General features: G+C 42.0%; 1 protein-coding gene across 1 annotated transcript; it reads right to left on the reverse strand.

Annotated features, from left to right (window-relative positions):
* Positions 1-2,802: 2,802 nt before the first annotated feature.
* On the reverse strand, positions 2,803-10,471 carry LOC132387698 (uncharacterized). The gene is made up of 2 exons (XM_059960062.1): positions 7,048-10,471; positions 2,803-2,817 (listed from the first exon to the last, which is right to left on the reverse strand). The coding sequence occupies exon 1, from the start codon at positions 10,469-10,471 to the stop codon at positions 7,928-7,930; it is 2,544 nt and encodes an 847-aa protein (XP_059816045.1). The 3' UTR covers positions 2,803-2,817; positions 7,048-7,927.
* Positions 10,472-19,018: the final 8,547 nt, after the last annotated feature.

Raw genomic sequence — 19,018 nt, forward strand, 5'->3', positions numbered from 1 at the left:
TGAATTTGATCAAGGAGACAATGGGATAGATTTTGACTTCTCTGAAAGGTGGAAACTGTTAACAACACCACTGACCCCATCCCCCCCCCCCCCCCCACACACACACATCGATACCTGGCGCTTTTTCATTTTATTAGATCATTTTTTCAGATCACCTATCAAGCATGCAGGAAAAGGTTCCCCCCAGCTTTTAATTGACCTGTGGTCTTGGATAAGATGTAAGTATGGCACTGGTTTTGTGAACCTTTGTGTGTGGGTTCCTCAATTATTTACTAGGGTTCTCAAACTGATGATAAAACAAATTGCTTTTTTAACCTGGTTGGCAGCTGTCAGTCATGTTTGCCTACTTTGTGAGTAGATATTTGGTGTGGCATTGGGAGAATTCATTAGTCTCTACATACTAGCGCTTTCCCATCTCTCCCTACCCTAACACAAACATCTTGCATTTAAAGGAAGATTTTCCATTTTTAATCATTTTAAAATTTTCTAATCAGCACTGAAGTACTTGTGAAATGTTCATTTTCCGATCCAATCTGATCAGTGAACTGAAGTAATGCCATGGCCTTTAATATGGATACTGATGTGTTTTTTAATTAATAGTGACAATTCATTCAGTGCAAACAGCATCATTGAGATATAGAATATTACAGCACAGAAACAGGCCATTCACCCCATCTAGTTCATGTGGCTCACTCAACTATAATCCTGTAATTTCAAGATAATAAACTGCAGTGTTTATTATCTTGAGGTTATAGGATTACATTCAAATGGATCACATGGTGCATTGTCGATCATTCAGAGGTTAGATCCCTTTATGGGATGCACTATCTGAACGATCAGCAATGATTATGAGAAAAACTTAAAGTGAAATTAATTGCATAATGGAAAGTGAAATTAGAAAAAATGACCTTATAAACTTGCACTCGACCAATGGGAGGAAGGAGATTAATAAAATTGTTATGCACTAGGCTATTTCCAAGGAAACATAACATAACATTGACGAATTACAGAATATAGCAATTTTAACTATTGCAAGAATTGCATATGAATTACCAGATTCCTCAGTGAGTTCTTTTTTAATTGCAATATTTTAAAGCTGACCAGGTGAGTGATGGTTCTCTATTCTTAGTGAAAATAACTAGTTGTGTGAAGAATTTATCGGGGCCTGCAAACGGTGAAGGATTCCTCAGTTTGGCTGATGTGTTATAATTTTATGCCTCATTGTGTATGAATCCCAAATTGCTTTTGCAATTTAATGGTCTCCTAAACATGAGGTAAAATATTGTTGGTAGAAAGTATTGTGGCCTTGGGCCAATTTCATATTTGTTTTCACAGCACTGAAGGAGCCCATTTGACCCAATAAATTTATGCTGGTTCTCAGGGTCCTATTATACTGCGTATTTTCCTGAATCCCTAGTCTCTCTCACTTGCGCAACAGCTCCCTGATTTTCCTGCCACCCACTTATTCGACTGGTAATTTTCAACAGCAATTAACCTACCCATTGGGACACGTTTAGGAATGTGGGAGGAAAGCAGAGAGACTGCAGGAAGCACATCACAGACAAAACGTTCAATCAGCCCACCGACAGCACCAGAGTTTAGGATTGAACCCAGAATGCTGGAGCTGAACAGTAGCTACAATAACTGCTGTGTTGCCTCTATGCATTCTATTATCTTAACATTTATACCACAATGCCACTATTTATCTTGCTACAAAACAACAAACTTTATGAAATACGTTTGCCAGTGATAATGAAACCAGATTCTGGAGGTAATGCTGACCTAAGTTGTTTTTAAGCTCACAAGTTATGAACGTCACTGGCAATACCAGTATTTCTTGTCCCTAATTTCAGAAGCAGTTATGAGTCAACTACACTTGTGAGTGGAATGCAGGCCAGACCACACTGAGATGAGAAATGTCATTTTACTGAGCAGCATCAATAAAGCAGATGGGTTCTTTTGGCGATCTGATTATTTCCATTACCAAAACTAGCTTTTCTTCAAAATCTGGTTTTGCTTTGCCACTTGAATTTAAATTAAACTTGCATCACTGAACGGATGGCCTCAGACTCAGGCTGTTCTCCTGCAAATCAACCACTATACTTCGATACGCTGGGAGCAGCGGTCTAGGCTCCTGGGTTTAAAACCAGAACCACATTTCTTGAAGGTTGATACAGCACCAAAACCTGTGAGAGGATCAAAAATATCTCTAACAACCAGGTATAAACTAGATCTATAATGGAAAGCTTTTTAAAAATTTACAGATACTGGAAATACAAAATAAGAACAGAGAATGCTGGATTTTTCTTTGGTTGTCCATCGGAATCTGATGACGATGTCCACTCCTTTAACGGTGAGATCTTTGATGACTATACAGTCCTATCCTGGACCCACAAGTTATATTGCAGGTGGGACATGTATATGTGTTAGTGGTGGTGGTGGTGATGGCAACCATGGCTGCATTTCTCCTGGCTCTCTTCTGCTGACTTCTGGTTGTTCTTTCCATCTTCAGAATATGAACCCCGTCCCGACACAGCTGTCGCCAAGTGTTACGGTCAGCAGCAACATCCTCCAGGTCCTCGGGTCTGATCTTGCACTTCCTTAAAGCATTCTTCATCTGATCCTTATAGCATTTCTTCAGCCCTCCAGCTGAGCGATGACCATGATGTAGCTGGCCGTATAACACTCTGCGGGGTAGCCGACATGGGGCATCCTGAGAAGAAGAAGAATCTAGCATTTTCTGTTCATATTTACAGACACTGGAAATATAAAATAAGAACAGAGACTGCTGGATACTCGTTGAAAGTCAGGCAACATCTGTGGAGAGGGACAAAGAGTTAATGTTTATGTTGAATATCTTTCATTTGGTTTATAATCATTTTCAATGTATGTATATATTTTATGTTAGCTATATCTCAGTGCTGAAAGAATAAAAGGGTATTAGACAGAAATCCTTTTGTTTGAAAAGACAAAAGGGAGTATTAGATGGGATTACATTTAATTCTGACATAATCATACAGTTTTATGTCCCTTCAGGCCTATTCATTGTTTCGTACATCCATAGAAACACAGAATCCTAGCAATGTACACTCAGTGGTCACTTTATTAGGTACAGGAGAGAATCCCAGTGTGGCCTTCAGCTGCTATAGCCCATCCACTTCAAGATTTGATGCTCTTCTTCACACCACCGTAGTAACACCTGATTATTTGAGTAACCATCACCTTCCTGTCAGCTTGAACCAGTCTCCTCTGACCCTTCTAATGAACAAGGCATTCTCACCACAGAACTGCTGATCACTGCATGCTTTCATTTTTTTTTCACCACTCTCTGTAAACTCTAGAGGTACTTGAGGGTGAAAATCCCAGAACTGTTTCTGAGATAGTCAGAAACAGTCTGAGATACTGTTAATCACTTAGATCACGTTCCTTCCACATTCTGATGTTTGGTCTGAACAACAGCCTCTTGACCATGTCTGCATACTTTTATGCATTGAGTTGCTGCTACATAATTGGTTAATTAGGGATCTATTACTGAGCATGTATACTTAATAAAGTGGCCTTTGAGTGTACAGAACTGATAAAACCCCTTCTCGCTCACCTCAACCATATGACGGTAATATCTATTTACACAAATAGGAGTTCGTATTCTCCTATGTCTGTCTTATCCAAGGAAATTTACAATTGCTTTTTCAATGCTGTGATTGCATCTTTTACAACTTCACCTGGCAGCTTATCTCCGTGAAAAACCTACACCTCGAGCCAAGTTGCTGGGATGGTTTATGGGGGGTGCAAACATTCCAGATACTGAACTTCATATTACAGATTGGAAGATGCATGTTTATTTTAAAGCAGGATAGCCCTTTCACACTGGTTACCATATGAATTTTAATGAGGGGGCTATTACTAGATTACTAGAGATCAAGCTCTGCTCTACTCAATACCTCTCAATATAGTAGCAAAGTCTACAACATTATATCAAGTTCAAACTAGTTTCTGTAGTATATGCTGCTTTTAAAGGGCCATCAAACTTGTATAAAGTGCAGAAACTTGAAGACTAGTTGCATTAAAATTGGTATTCCTCTGACAACCTCCAATATTAATGGGTTCCTGCCCTTCACTCACTCCTGATAGATCACTAAGTTAGTTAAAATAGCTGTCATATTCCCATGAATGCAAATGCTGCCATGACACCGATTCCGTCGTTCTGAAAACCCATGTGTGGCCATTTTGTAAATTAACCTTGGCCATTTATCCAGTTGTGCTTTTTCCTTGCTTGAATCTCAATAAACATCACATCAAGGCCCAGGTTGTGTTCCTTACTACCAAAAGCATGAAAGATTAGTCCCAGATTATATTGAGGATGGTAGATCCTCCCCTCGTGATGCTGTTGTCAGATCACTTAGGGAGCCTAACACTAACCACAGGATTCATGGTGGAAATTGCTGACAGGCACATTGTAAAATGAGTCCTGTGGGTTTTGGTGGGTGGACTTTTGAGACCTTTGTAAGTATCGGGACAATCTAAGAAATGTCCTGATTTCCTGTATTCAATTATAGTCTCCAAATGTGTTTGATTTGGTTGGAGAGCTGCCTGAATTGGATACAAAAACAGAATGTGTCTTCAGTTATGTTAATTAAAAACAGTGGGGTTAGTAATGATGATACTACAGAAACAGACAAGAGGTCATGAATTTAAATCCCACTGAGGGAATATAGGGGAGTGAATTCAATAAAATTGGCTAACTTGTGCGCTGGCAGTGGAACAATTCACCATACACACTGCCAGGATTTCATAATCTGACTCACAACCCCGTGGGGGAGAGAACAAGCCAAACTTCTCTCATTTGGTTTACACATGACTCCAGTCAAACTCTAGATTCTTAGTGCTTTCTGGACCTGCCAACGCCACCGAAATCCCTGCAGCTAATCCAGCCGCCAAGCTAATGCACACGGCTTATTAATAGATCGTTGACTCATCCAAAAAGAAACCCAGGGGCATTCGTCTTGCACTCATAAAGAGGAAAAAAATTCACTGCAATAGTTTCTGACAGAATTTTGGTTATTAACAGCCTTATGTTTCTATTAAGGATGTCAGTCATCATTATGAAGAAAACAGGAGGTAAATTTTAGACGTAAAGCATTGTAATATAAGGCACTATGGTAATGAACATTGCAGCATAGTTGTGTGGGACTAAGTACCTCAGGAAAATCAGAACTTTGGGATATGTTTTATAATCTGATGAGTTATCAGACCTCTTACAGAATGGAGGGCAGTGTTTGCATTTCAATGCCACTGTCCAGCACTCTCTGTCAGTCATACTACCAATTGTGTCATGAACTTATGCTACCTTGCTCAACTTTCAGTTAAATCCTTCCAACATCATGCTGCATGCAGGGGTTTCTTTCAGTGTGGGCAGATTCCATCTTGTGTTAACTGTTGATATCCACTGCAGTGTTTGCTTTGTCCAATTGGAGAAACTTGGTTGCAGGTCCACAACTGATCTGTGGTTTCACCAGGGTCTCCCAGTCCTGCATTGTATCAATTAATTACTGAAGACAATGTATGGAGGCCAGAAAACTTGAATGTTTGTATGCTGTAAAGCAGTAGAGTTGGTAATGTACTCACAGTGGCCACTTTATTAGGTAAACTGATGCACATGTCTGTTAATGCAAATTTCTGATCAGTCACTCAATGGATAAACGCATGCAAACATAGTCAAGAGGTTCAGTTGTTGTTCAGATCAGACATCAGAATGGACTGCAGATCTCCTGGGATTTTCAAGCACAACAGTCTCTAGAGTTTATAGAGGATAGTGTGAAAAACAAAAGAAACATCCAGGGAGCCTCAGTTTTGTGGATGACAATGCCATGTTAATGAGAGAAGTCAGAGGAGAATGACGAATGGTCCATGCTGACAGGAAAATGACAATAACTCAAATAACCACATGTTACAACAGTGGTGTGAGGAAGAGCATCTCTGAACACACAACATGTTGAACCTTGAAGTGGATGAGCTACAGCAGCAAAAGACCATGAACATACGCTCAGTGACCACTTTATTAGGTACAGGAACTACCCGATAAAGTGGCCACTGGGAGCATAGTTACTCCATCTTTGTTACTAATGTACTTTGTTCTGGGTCTCAAATTAACATCTAGGGCAGGGATTTGATTTTAAATACTCAGGCACGAATTTTATTCTGAGGGTGCGCCCTCAGGTCCTAGACTCGCCCACTAGGAAAAACATCCTCTCATTGAGTCCTAAGCAGGCGACAAGGCAGCCCTAACAACAGCGAGGGTTCTGGACCATCAGAGGGGCAAAGCGTGCACATGCCCAGCGAATCCACAGCCACTTCCAGGACAGTGGCGACATGTGGCGCATGTGGGAGGGTATCCAGGGCATCACCAATTACAATACAACATCACCTGATTGTGTGGGTGATGTCTCCCTCCCAGATGCGCTGAACAACTTCTACGCTCATTTTGAGGTGGAATGTGACATGGCGGCGAGGAAGACGGTTCATCTTTGCTGGGTGGGGTGAATTGAAACAATAAGAGTCACCCGAAGTGTCAGTAACCTGCATCATATCAAAGTACAAACCCACTATAAACGTCAGAGATTGTTTGTGAACTGGGAACTGCTAGAATTTGTTGTTTGATTTGCACCACTCTGTTGCTTGGCTTGTGCAAGTAGAATCTTGCCCTCAGCCACTTTCTCCCCAAATAGCTTCAGTTATTTTCAAGAATTTCCTTAATTTGCACATTAAACTTAGTGGAGAGTGTTGAGTGATTAGCAGAGCAAGTACCTTCCTAAAGATAAGATCGTTGTTGTGATCCTCTCTAACACAGGAATTGAATTAATTGAGATCATGGAGTCTTATTACTTCAAGTGGCAAATTATACTTAATAGAGCTGGAATTATTACATTTTTTTCTTTCAGTCCCTACTTCCAATGCTTGAATTAATGCTATTTTATTCTTTTTCTCAGTCATTCCTGTTGCTTGCAAAAATCAGATCACATTTCACTTGAGGTTCCAGCTGTCTCTTACCTCTCTTTGTGATGTTTATTAGCAGTCACTTTCAGAGTATCCTAGTATGGAACTGCAGGAAAATGCGTAGCTAATGGATACCCTGCTCCAACGTGATCTGGTGCCCTCTACAATGCCTTGTACACATCCTCTACAAATGTTTCAGTAGCTGTAACGTTCTCCTTCGGGTGTAACGAAACGCCGAATTTAACGTCCGGATAAACCACAGTTAATAAGAACCAGATCACAGTAAGATTAACCATTTACTGTTCACTCTTCACATTAACATATGGTGAAAACTGTTGATAAAACAATACAGGATTGATACAGTATTTGTTCCTTCCTTAATATCACATTTCAAGTGTAAATACTTGCAAAGGTGACTATAACTACATTACACTAAGGTGCAGTATACAGGGAGAGTTTACCTGCTCCATTCACTACTTTAAATACACTTCCATGCAAACTATCCGCGACTCTTTAACTAACGAAAGCATAAACATTATCTACCGTCGTTACCTCTAACAGGATCAGCATTAACATCTTAGTTCAATATATCGATTATCTATTAACTTACAGCGTTGCTCTCACTGTGATTTCTCATGCCTGCAAAACTGCTTGTGCTCAGGTGAGCCTCGTGGAAAGCCCCCACCCTCGCGCTGATTTCAAACCGGTGTTTTCCCACAAGATGCGGCGAAACCGGATGTGACGTCATCGCATGCCGATATATTTTACATGCAATGAATACACTTTAAACACTTCTAATTCTAACTAGAAAATACTATTGAATGAATTACTAAGCGAAAATATTATAAACTAAATAACTGTCGTAAAGACAGCACACTCCCCGCTTGACCTTCGTAAGGTCACAATGAGCAGAGTACAAAACTTAGTCTCTTAATCAGTCATTGGGTAGAAGTAGAATAACTTCTGTAACTGGCCTTTGGTAAATTTTCACATCGCCTTGGTCGGTAGTCTTCAATTCGATCTTCCTGACATGTCCATCCTCGCTAGGGAATGTAGCAGTGATTCTGGCCGTTGGCCAGCTGTTGCGGGTGGCTTGCTTGTCCCTGAGCAGGACTAAGTCTCCAACTTGAAGATTCCTACGGGGTTCTGTCCACTTTCGTCTCTGTTGCAACGAGGGTAGATATTTCTGTCTCCAGCGGGACCAGAACTGATTTGCCAGAGCCTGGACTTGTCTCCATTGCTTTGTGTACAAATCCTTGTCTGAGAAGTCTCCTGGTGGAGGAGGTGCTCCTGCCTTCTGCGTAAGGAGCGTTGATGGCGAAAGTATAAAGGGGTTTTCTGGGTCAGAAGACACAGGTAGGAATGATTGTGCGTTTATAATGGCTGTGACCTCTGCCATTAGGGTGCACAGTACCTCGTGGGCCAATCGGGTGCGTTGCTGCATCTCAGGTTTCCTTTTCCGGGTTTTCCGTAAGGACGTGAACCGTTTGACTGCCTGCTCTTTGTTATCTGGTGAGCGCTGGCGTGGTTCTCTGATTGGCAATGGGGCAACCCCATTATTTGCTTCATCTCTGAAGACCTTGGTGTCTTTGATTTTTAAAGAAATGGTATCTTGAGCTGATTGTGCAAGTTTGTTGTCATACTTCGTTAGAGCGAAGACTGACTGGCCCAGCGACTCGTCGCTTGCCTCGCGCTTGTTAACGCCTTGTTGTGCTTCCTTGATGCACGGGACACTCGGGCAGGGTTGAAAGATTGAATGGCGGCCACTCTCTAGCACATTGGTCTTGAGTGTGTTAACCATCGGTTTGTGTACGTCACCGAGACACACCTCTCCTATCACCACCCAGCCCAGATCCAGACGTTGCGCGAAGGGGGCGTTGAGTGGTCCATTGATCTGCTGCCTAACCTTGTGTACCTGGATAACATCTCTTCCTAATAGCAGGAGTATTTCCGCTTTCGGATCCAGTTCTGGGATGTGTTTGGCGATGTGGTGGAGATGCGGCTGGTGTAGCACCGCACTTGGTGTCGGGATCCCAGCGCGGTTATTCATGATTTCATTGCACTCTAAGAGCGGAGGGAGACAGATGACGACTTTACCATCCAGGGACTCGATCTGGATGCCTTCTGCCTTCCTTCCTTGGGTTTCCATGTTGCCTGAGCAAGTTTTGAGGTAGTATGGGAACCGCTCACTCTCAATGTTGAACAATTTAAAGAACTCTGGACTGACTAGTGAACGATTGCTCTGATCATCCAGAATCACATAGGCTTTGATGGCCTTGTCTTTGGCTCCTTTAGGGTACACCTTAGTGAGGCAGATCTTGGAACAAGAACGACTTGACTGAGCTTGACCGCAAACTTCTGTACAGTTCGTGCTGACAGCTATTGACCTAGAGTGAGCCTCTCCCTCCCCGCCGTCCTGTTGTGGGGGTGAAGGAGCGCTCTCGGTTTGTGGTGACAGGTCGGGATGCATGGCCTCGACGTGATCTGGGCTGCCACATTCCGGACACTTCACGGCGATCGTACACTCTCTGGCGAGGTGAGAGGTTGAGGAACAGCATCTAAAACATATTCTTTTCTCCTTGAGAAGAGCCGTCCTCTCTTCAAGGGGTTTTTCCCTAAACATTCTGCATGCTTTCAGGGGGTGAGGTTTGTTATGCAATGGACAATACTTGCCAGGGTCGTTGTTAGTTGTAAGGGCTTCGGTCTTGAGCACTGACACGGGTTTATCAATGTTGAAAACATTCGAAACGGATCTGCCTGGCTTGGTGTAAATCGAACTGCTTCCTGGACCTACAAGGCTAGGGTCGTTTCGCCTCTTCGCCTCCTTGCACACAAACCTAGTGAGGAGCTCAAAGGGAGGAAATCGACCATCGTGGTCTTCCTTGTACTCTGAGGCAACAGTCAGCCACTTGTCCTGCAGCCCAAATGGAAGTTTGTCCACAATTGGTCTAATCCCGGATGGAGTATCTAGGAATACTAAACCAGCTGAATAGCCATCTTCTTTGGCGCCTTGGATCTCCATGAGTAAATCTCCGAATTCTCTTAACTTAAAGTGATCTTTGGCTGACACCTTAGGAAAGTTTCCCAGACGTCGATATAGCGCCGCTTCAATAATGTCGGGGGCCCCATATCTCTCCCAAAGTCTCTCCCACGCTTCGCTTAAGGCTAGCTCAGGTTTGTTGATGTACACTGAACGCATGCGTCTCACCTGGTCGCGTGATTCTTTCCCCAGCCATTTCGCCATAAGGTCCAACCTTTGGGTTGCACTGAGCTGGACCCCGTCAATCACGTTGGTGAATGTGGAGAGCCAAGCACGGTAATTTTCGGGTTTATCGTCAAACTGGTACAGTCCCGAAGTGACGAGATCCCGTCGTGCTAAATACTGCAGCGTGGGATCGGCTGCAAGCGGCATGCGGGCTGGAGAAGTACGTTGGCGCCCGTATGACTGAGAACGCACGTTTCTCATGGAATTTGCCATCCTGGATTCAACCTCCGCGTCTCTTCACATCGAACTTTGTAACTTTGGTGTCAAAGTATATCGGTTGTCAGCTCTTTCATTCTTGACTTCATCGCGGGGCCGCGAGGGTAAATTCTCTTCCTCGTAGCTGGGGAAGTTATCGAATAGGTATGGAGAGGGGAGACGAGCCTGCCTGTCTGCTTGATATTGTACATAGTCGCTCGTGCGTTCCAGTCTGGTCCTTTCCAAAGCAGAACTTGTTTCGGTCAGATCACGCGACCCTTCAGCTTCTTCTATGTACTCTGCTTCCACCCTGGCAGCTTCTCCTTCTCCTTCTAGCTGCAGCACATGCAACTCTGTCGATATTTTTGTCATTTCCAACTGGGTTTCGGCTTCTCTGGCGGCCTCTTCTCTTTGTCTGGCAGCCTCTTCTCTTTGTCTGGCAGCCTTTTCGGCTTCTTTGGTGGCCAGTTTCATTTTCAAAACTGCCTCTTGTTTGGCGTAATGCAGTCGCACCTTGGCGGCTTCTGCCTTGGCTCTTGCCTGTGTGGACTTACTTGATGTCGTTCTACTGCCCTTGTCGCTGGGCGCCATCGACTTGATCCCGGATCGAGCTGACATTGCAGCACTTGGAACACCTGTTAACGCCTGGGTGGGCTTACTTGATGTCGGTTTACTGCCCTTGTCGCTGGGCGGCGTCGACTTGATGCTGGATTGAGCTGACATTGCAGCACTTGAAACACCTGATAATGCCGCTTTTTCACTGTAACGTTCTCCTTCGGGTGTAACGAAACGCCGAATTTAACGTCCGGATAAACCACAGTTAATAAGAACCAGATCGCAGTAAGATTAACCATTTACTGTTCACTCTTCACATTAACATATGGTGAAAACTGTTGATAAAACAATACAGGATTGATACAGTATTTGTTCCTTCCTTAATATCACATTTCAAGTGTAAATACTTGCAAAGGTGACTATAACTACATTACACTAAGGTGCAGTATACAGGGAGAGTTTACCTGCTCCATTCACTACTTTAAATACACTTCCATGCAAACTATCCGCGACTCTTTAACTAACGAAAGCATAAACATTATCTACCGTCGTTACCTCTAACAGGATCAGCATTAACATCTTAGTTCAATATATCGATTATCTATTAACTTACAGCGTTGCTCTCACTGTGATTTCTCATGCCTGCAAAACTGCTTGTGCTCAGGTGAGCCTCGTGGAAAGCCCCCACCCTCGCGCTGATTTCAAACCGGTGTTTTCCCACAAGACGCGGCGAAACCGGATGTGACGTCATCGCATGCCGATATATTTTACATGCAATGAATACACTTTAAACACTTCTAATTCTAACTAGAAAATACTATTGAATGAATTACTAAGCGAAAATATTATAAACTAAATAACTGTCGTAAAGACAGCACAGTAGCAATTAAATAATTGGACAATGAGTACTGAGTGCCCTTCATATACAAGGTTATGGAAGCAATTAAAAACAATTTTTATTGAAACTTTTTGAGTTTGCAAACTAATTTCTCATTCATTGCTTCGAGCATTTTTCATAATTGAATTAGGCATAAAGCATTTACTACGACAGCTTTTTCTTCATGTTATTTTATGCAAATATTTTCACTGCTTGACAGACACGAGAGAATTTTCAATGTTGAATCCTAGAAATGATTATTTATCAAAACTCAGGTTATCCCAAGTTTGCAAGTCAAACAAAGGGATTCAATGCGAGTTTTCATCCAAATACAAGTTTTGGACAACAGACAGATATGGAATTATTCAACAAGTAAGGCAGCATCTGGGAAGAAGACACTAAGTTGATGTTTCAGGTCAAAGACTTTTCATTAGGAATGAGAAGAAAAATGTGAAAAATCAAACAAGGGAAGTGGAAGAGATGGAACGAACAAAGGAAATGTCATGATAGGCCTGAGAGGAAATGTGTCTGAATAGAAGGTTGTCCTAGTTAAGAGAGGGCCACTGTGAGCAATCATTCAGTATTGAACCATCCACTGCTGTGGTGTTGCAAGAAGGGTGTAACAGTACAGATACCCTTAAAGTTGGAATAATTCACAGGCTTTCCATGAATTCTATCATCTCCTAGTATTGATTGCCTTTGCATTTGTGATGGTGGCTTTTGTCTCTCTGAGCTCTCACAACAACCTCTCACTCAACATTAACAAAACCAAAGAGCCGACTATTGTTCACCAGAGGAAGAAGCCAGAGGTCATGAGCCTGTCTTCATTGGGGAAACAGGGATAAAAAGGGTCAGTAGCTTCGTCTGTAGGGTTATTGGCATTAATGTATCAGTAGGATCAGTCCTAGGACATAGAAGGGGAAAACAACACCTGCACTTTCTTTGAAGTTTGCGTAGATTTGGCATGTCAATAGAAGTTTTGAGAAACTTCTGTATATGCAGTGTGGCGAGTTATCCTAACAGGTTGCATCTAACTACATATGGAAACATCAATGCCCAGGAATGGAAAAGACTACAAAGTGGTGGACACAGCCCAGCTCATCACAGACAAAGCTGTCCTCACTATAGATTACGTTATCATGGAGCGCTGGCACAAGAAAGCAGCATCCATTATCAAAGATCCCCAAACATCCAGACCATGCCCTCTTCTTGCTACCAACATTGTGTAAGAGGTATAGAACCCTTAGGTCCCACACCAGCAATTCTGGAATAGTTATTACTGTACAACCATTGGGCATGGATAACTTCAATCAACACTGCTCTGAATTGATTCTACAACCTGCGAACTCACTTTCGAGGTCTCCTTACAACTCATGCACTCAGTATTGTTTTTTTTATTTGCTCTTTCACTTCTTTTGCACATTGATATTCCCTAGGGATGATCAGTCTTTGTTTATCAGTAGTTTATTGTAAAACCTTTAGTATTTCTTTATTTTCCCTATAAATGCCCACAAGAAAATTAATCTCAGGATAGTATGTGATAGCATATACATGATTTGATCACGACTTGTATTCCATGTTCTGTCTCCGTCATTCCCACCAAACGATTGACCACCAATATTCCCATTGCAGCTTCCATCTGAGTTAACGTTTCTCTCCAGCTCAGGTCCCCACACTCCTTGAAACATCCACTTTGATTGCTCCATCTACACGAAAAGTCAACCCCCCTTCCATATCCCTATCTCTTTAGTTATTAAGTGCTTTGTCGCTACCCATATCTGTGATAATTTTACTGAAAGCTCCATGCTTTAGACCATTTCATTGGATTTCTGTTCCATCACAGCACAGAAATAGCTTTTACCAAAACCACCTTTGGAATCAAATTCTTCTCAGGGTGGCTTGTAGCTGCTGACTTAATTGGCCCCAACTGTTTGATTCTATGGCTTAGTAAAGCTGGCTTCATTTGGTAACCGGTCGTTGTAAACTGGCTTATTATTATGGAATGCACCATGCAGACAGTGAAAATCTTTATGGATTCTTTTAGATATTTAGGTGTCAGAATTATGAAAAAAAAGGATCTTTATAAAGCTAATTTTCCTCCTTTAGTGGACTCTATGAAGTACTCATTTAGTGGATGGAGCCCACTTACATTTTCACTTGTTGGTCTTATTCATATAGTTAAAATGATGATTTTACCAAAATGTTTATATTTATTTCAGAATATTCCTGTTTTCTTGACTAAGAAGATTTTTGATCGGATTGACTCTATTATTCTATCTTTTATTTGCGATATTAAAAGACCAAGGGTCAGTAAAAATCACTTACAAAAGTTGAAAAAGGACGGAGGTCTCACTTTGCCTAATCTAAGAATGTATTATTGGCCTGTTAATTTGCGATATATGTTCTTTTGGTTATATTGGGGTGATAGGAATGGCCGGCCAATCTGGGTAGACCTGGAACTGAGAGCTGTGAAACAGTTTTATTTAACTTCATTATTAGGAGTTGCTTTTCTTATACAGTTAGCTAAAGTTGCTAATTTAAATTTTTATCCTGTGGTTAAGCACTCTTTACAAATTTGGCTCCAGTTGTGCAATTTTTTTAAATCTTAAAAAATTTAAACTTTGTAGTATAATTTATCGTAATTGCTTTTTTAAACCTTCCTGGAGTGATCCAATTTTTTTACTTTGGAAAAATAAAGGTATTAAGTCTTTTTTGAGACAGTGAAAATCTTTGTCTGGGTTACATCCAGAAAGCCCTCGAGGTACTACAAAAAAAACAAACGGAATATGGGATACGTTGTTGTAGTTACAGAGGTAGTGCAGTGCAGGCAGGTAAACTGAGAAATCAAGAGTTCATCTTTGTAAGATATGGATTCAACAGTCTTGAGTCAAGAGACAGCAGGATAGAAACTGTACTTGACATTTGTGGTAGGTGTTTTCAATGATTTTTTTCTGTCAGAGGGAAGAGACAATGACTGAGGTGGCAGGGTTCCATCTTTTCTACAGAGCTGACCGGGCTGGCTATATATTCTTTGCTTTCTCTACTTCGAGCTAGAGATTTCAACCACTTACTCTGTGCAACTTATTTCCACTTTTATTACCTTATTTACATCTGCCCTGGGCTAATCTCTTTCTAAGCAAAAACCTTCATTTAACCATCTGTTTAGTTCACAAATTAGCAATTCTATACAACACTCACAAAATGCTGGGGGAGCTCAGCTAGTCAGGTAACACCTATGGAGAGGAATAAACAGTTGACATTTCAGGCTAAGACACTTCACCAAGATTGGAAAGGCATGGGGCAGAAACCAGAATAAGAAGGTGGAAGGAGGGGAAGGAATACAAGCTGGCAGGTGAGAGGTGAAACCAGGTGTGATTGCTTAATGCCTTTTCCAGTACATTAGTGTAATGGAGAGCAAAATAATTGTTACTCCAGGTCTGATGCAGCACAAAAAAACACAATAAGATAAAGAACACAATAATTACAAAAAAACACAATAAATATAAAAACATAAGAAAGCTTATATGCATAGGTTAATTGTATGTCCATAAATTGCTGTAGGCACAAGAATGTCAGTACGTAAGGTGGCTGCCAGGAAATTATAAAGTAGTGGTGATGGGAGGTGTGGAGGGTTGGTTAGTGGATGCTCAGCTTTTTTGCTTGGGGAAAGTAGCTGTTTGTAAGTCTGGTGGACTTGGTGTGGATGATACGTAGCCTCCTTCCTGATGAGAGTGGGACAAAAAGTCCATGAGCTGGGTAGGTGGGTGGCCATGATGTAACTGGCCCTCTTAGAACATCGAACATAGAATAGTACAGCACATTACAGGTCCTTCGGCCCACAATGCTGTGCCGACCCTCAAACCCTGCCTCCCATGTAACCCCCCCCCACCTTAAATTCCTCCATATGCCTGTCTAGTAGTCTCTTAAACGTCACTAGCAACTTTTCCAGCATCTTTCTCTATATATGCCCTTGATGATGGGTAGGCTGGTGTCGGTCATGTGCTGGGCAGATTGACTAACCTTGTGGAGCCTTCCTGTCTGCCGCAGTGCAGTTTCTATACCAGGCAGTACAGGAGATGGGAGATTATGTTGAAGTTGTATAAGATGCTGGTGAAGTCTAATTTGGAGTATCGTGAGGAGGTTTGGTCACCTACCTACAGGGAAGATGCAAATAAGATTGAAGGAGGGCAGAGAAAATTCACAAGGATGTTGTCAAGTCTGAAGGACCTGCGTTATATAGAAAGGTTGAATAGGTAAGGACTTAATTCCTTGGAATATAGAAGACTGAGAGGAGATTTGATATAGGAATACGTAATTATGAAGGGTATAGTTGGGGTAAATGCAAGCAGACTTTCCCACTGAGGTTAGCTGGTACTGCAATAGAGGTCATGGGTTAATGGTGAAAGGTGATATATTTAAGGGGAGCGTGAGGGGAAACCTCTTCACTCAGAGGGTTGTGAGATTGTGAAATAAGCTACCAACACAAGTTTGATTTCAATGTTCAAGGGAAGTTTGGATAGGTACATGGATGGTAGAGGTATTGAAGGCAATGGTGCCTGTGCAGGTCGATGGTGCTAGGCAGTTTAAATGGCTCAGCATAGACTAGATGGACTGAAGGGCCTGTTTTTTGCTGTACTTTTCTATGACTCTATGACTATGCAGTGATGCAGCATGTTAGGATGCTCTCTACTGTGTATCTATAGAAGGACGTGACTGTAAATGTGCAGATTCCAGCACTCTTTAGCAAGTAGAGGCAACGGTGAGCTCTCAAAATTGTGTGGAATGTGTTCTTGGACCATGAGATGGACACTCCCAGGAGCTTGAAACTGTTCGCAGTTTCTACTGCTGTGCCACTAATGTAAAGAGGAGTGTGGCTGGTGTGAGTCCTCCTGAAGTTGACAGCTGTCCCCTTTGTCTTGCTTACATTGAGGAAGAGGTCATTTGCCTGGCTCCAGGCCTCAAGTTCTGCCACTCTGTAGGCCATCTCATCATTGTTGGAGATGAGCCCCATCACTGTCCTGCCATGGATGAATTTGACAATATGATCACTCGGACATTTGGCCATGCAGTTGTGTGTGAATGAGAATGGGAAGGGGAGGAGGATGAAGTAAGTAAGAAGATGGAAGAAGAAGGTTGAAGAAGGAAGTATCTGCTAGGACAATAGACCATGGAAGAAATGGAAGGAGGAGGATGGTAATGGCCAGGTGAGGTGAAGAGAAGATGTAAGAAGGAGATGGTGAATGGCAAATGGAAAAAGAATGAATGGAGACACTACGGAACATTTGAGAAATCCATTTCCATACCATCATGTTGGAGGTTAACCTGAAGGGATATAAGGTGTTGCTCCTTCAATCTGACTGTGGCTTTGCTGTGGCAGTGGTGGACCAACATGTCAGAACGGGAATGTGAATTAAAATCGAAATAGGGAATTTCCACCCTTTGCAAAAGACAGGGTGCAGGCGTTTGGCAAAGTGGTCTCCATATCTTTGTCGGGTCTGATTGATGCACAGGAGGCTGCACGTGAAACGTTAAATGCAGTGGAATCCCATGACAGACTTGCAGGTGAATTGCCACCTCATCTGGAATGACTGCTTGAGGCTCTGAGTGATTGTGAGAGAGCAAGTGTACCGGTAGGTGTAGCAGGTGTAAATGCCAGGTGTGAGATCAGTGCGGAGGGACGAGTGGTCAAGAGAATACTAAACTTTTCCTTGTCTGTTCCCATTTTGCACCCTTTCTAAATCTGAGCTCAATGAAGCCTCTGCAGCCTGTATCCAAGGACACGCCAGATCCCATTTATCAAAGTTCTGTGCTCGCTGGCCTGTAATGATTTCCAGATTATTTCCTTCACTTCAAGTCAATTAATAGTAGGTCTTTACAGTTTTACTTTGTGCTCCATTGAACTCTGTATAAGTAATTACTTTCACATGACATAGAAGCAGATGTACCTTTAAATTTCACTGGTACTGAAACTACTTGCCAGTTTGTATAGTTTTTGTGGTTGGAATATGAGCAAATGTTAGTATAAAGTGCGAATTCTTGCCCTTTTGAGATCTAATTGGTAGACAGTAAATGTTTTTATTTACATTGTTTGGATCACATTGTTGCAGCTGGAGGGACAGATATACTGCTAATCTCCATGAATAAACTCAGTTGGTGAAAGGTTTTTGTGGACTAAGTTACAAAAGCCTTTCCCTAACTTTTGTGATCTCAATTTTCAGACATATTGAGCATTTTCAGACATATTGAGCATTGTGGATGCAAATCACATTACTCTAATTAATTTAATGGCACCGTTATGAATGGCTGGTGTCATTAAAAAGGCTGTTAGCATCACAATGGGAACAAAAGGAGCCTACGAAATCTGAAAGGTTACATTTTAAATTATTGATGATTCTTGATATCTATCCAAATAATGCCATGTTCTATAATAAAATTGACATTATTAATAATTGTTAATTACTTTCCTCTTCCTCCCCTCTCTCCTCTCCCACTCACTCTCTCCCCTCTCTCTCTCCCTTTCCCATCTTTTTCTCTATTGGACACACACACACAATATTGGAATGTCAGAATAAACACAGACCCTATTATTTTGGTTTATTAATGTTACAGATGTGAGTGAGACATAGAGTGTGGGTTTTCCTTAGAAATAGAACTTGCAAGAAAAACATTTTAGAAATATTTCAAAAGTCTCTCTCTTTTGCCTGTTAAGCCACTGGCATTTAAGGGTGCTGCAAAGGGCTCTCCAGGCTCCTTCATTGCTGTTTTTGTAATAATTTTGTTTTTCTAGTCAGGGTTGATAGCCCTGATCTGAACTCCCAAACCTGGAGGACTGGTGGCCCACTTTTAGTCTGGCCTCTAAAAGGTCAGACTAAACCTGCTTGGTTAAACCTTAACCTGCTTGGCATGGGTGACCCTACCAAGAGCCAAAGCATAAAGTCCTGACTCCAGCCAGCTTACAGTAGCTGTCCGGCTCATTAAAGCATGCAAGCCTCCAACCCACAATAAGGTCGTGGTCCTCCTGAGGATTTGAAACGTGTGCTTTTTCAAAAGAATACAACTTTGGCTAAATCAACAGTCAGCCATCCCTAGGTAGTATCACATTCTAAAATTCGCACGCCTATAAGATTACACAG

This window comes from Hypanus sabinus, chromosome 2 (assembly GCF_030144855.1).
Source record: "Hypanus sabinus isolate sHypSab1 chromosome 2, sHypSab1.hap1, whole genome shotgun sequence".
NCBI classification, from domain to species: Eukaryota; Metazoa; Chordata; class Chondrichthyes; order Myliobatiformes; family Dasyatidae; genus Hypanus; species Hypanus sabinus.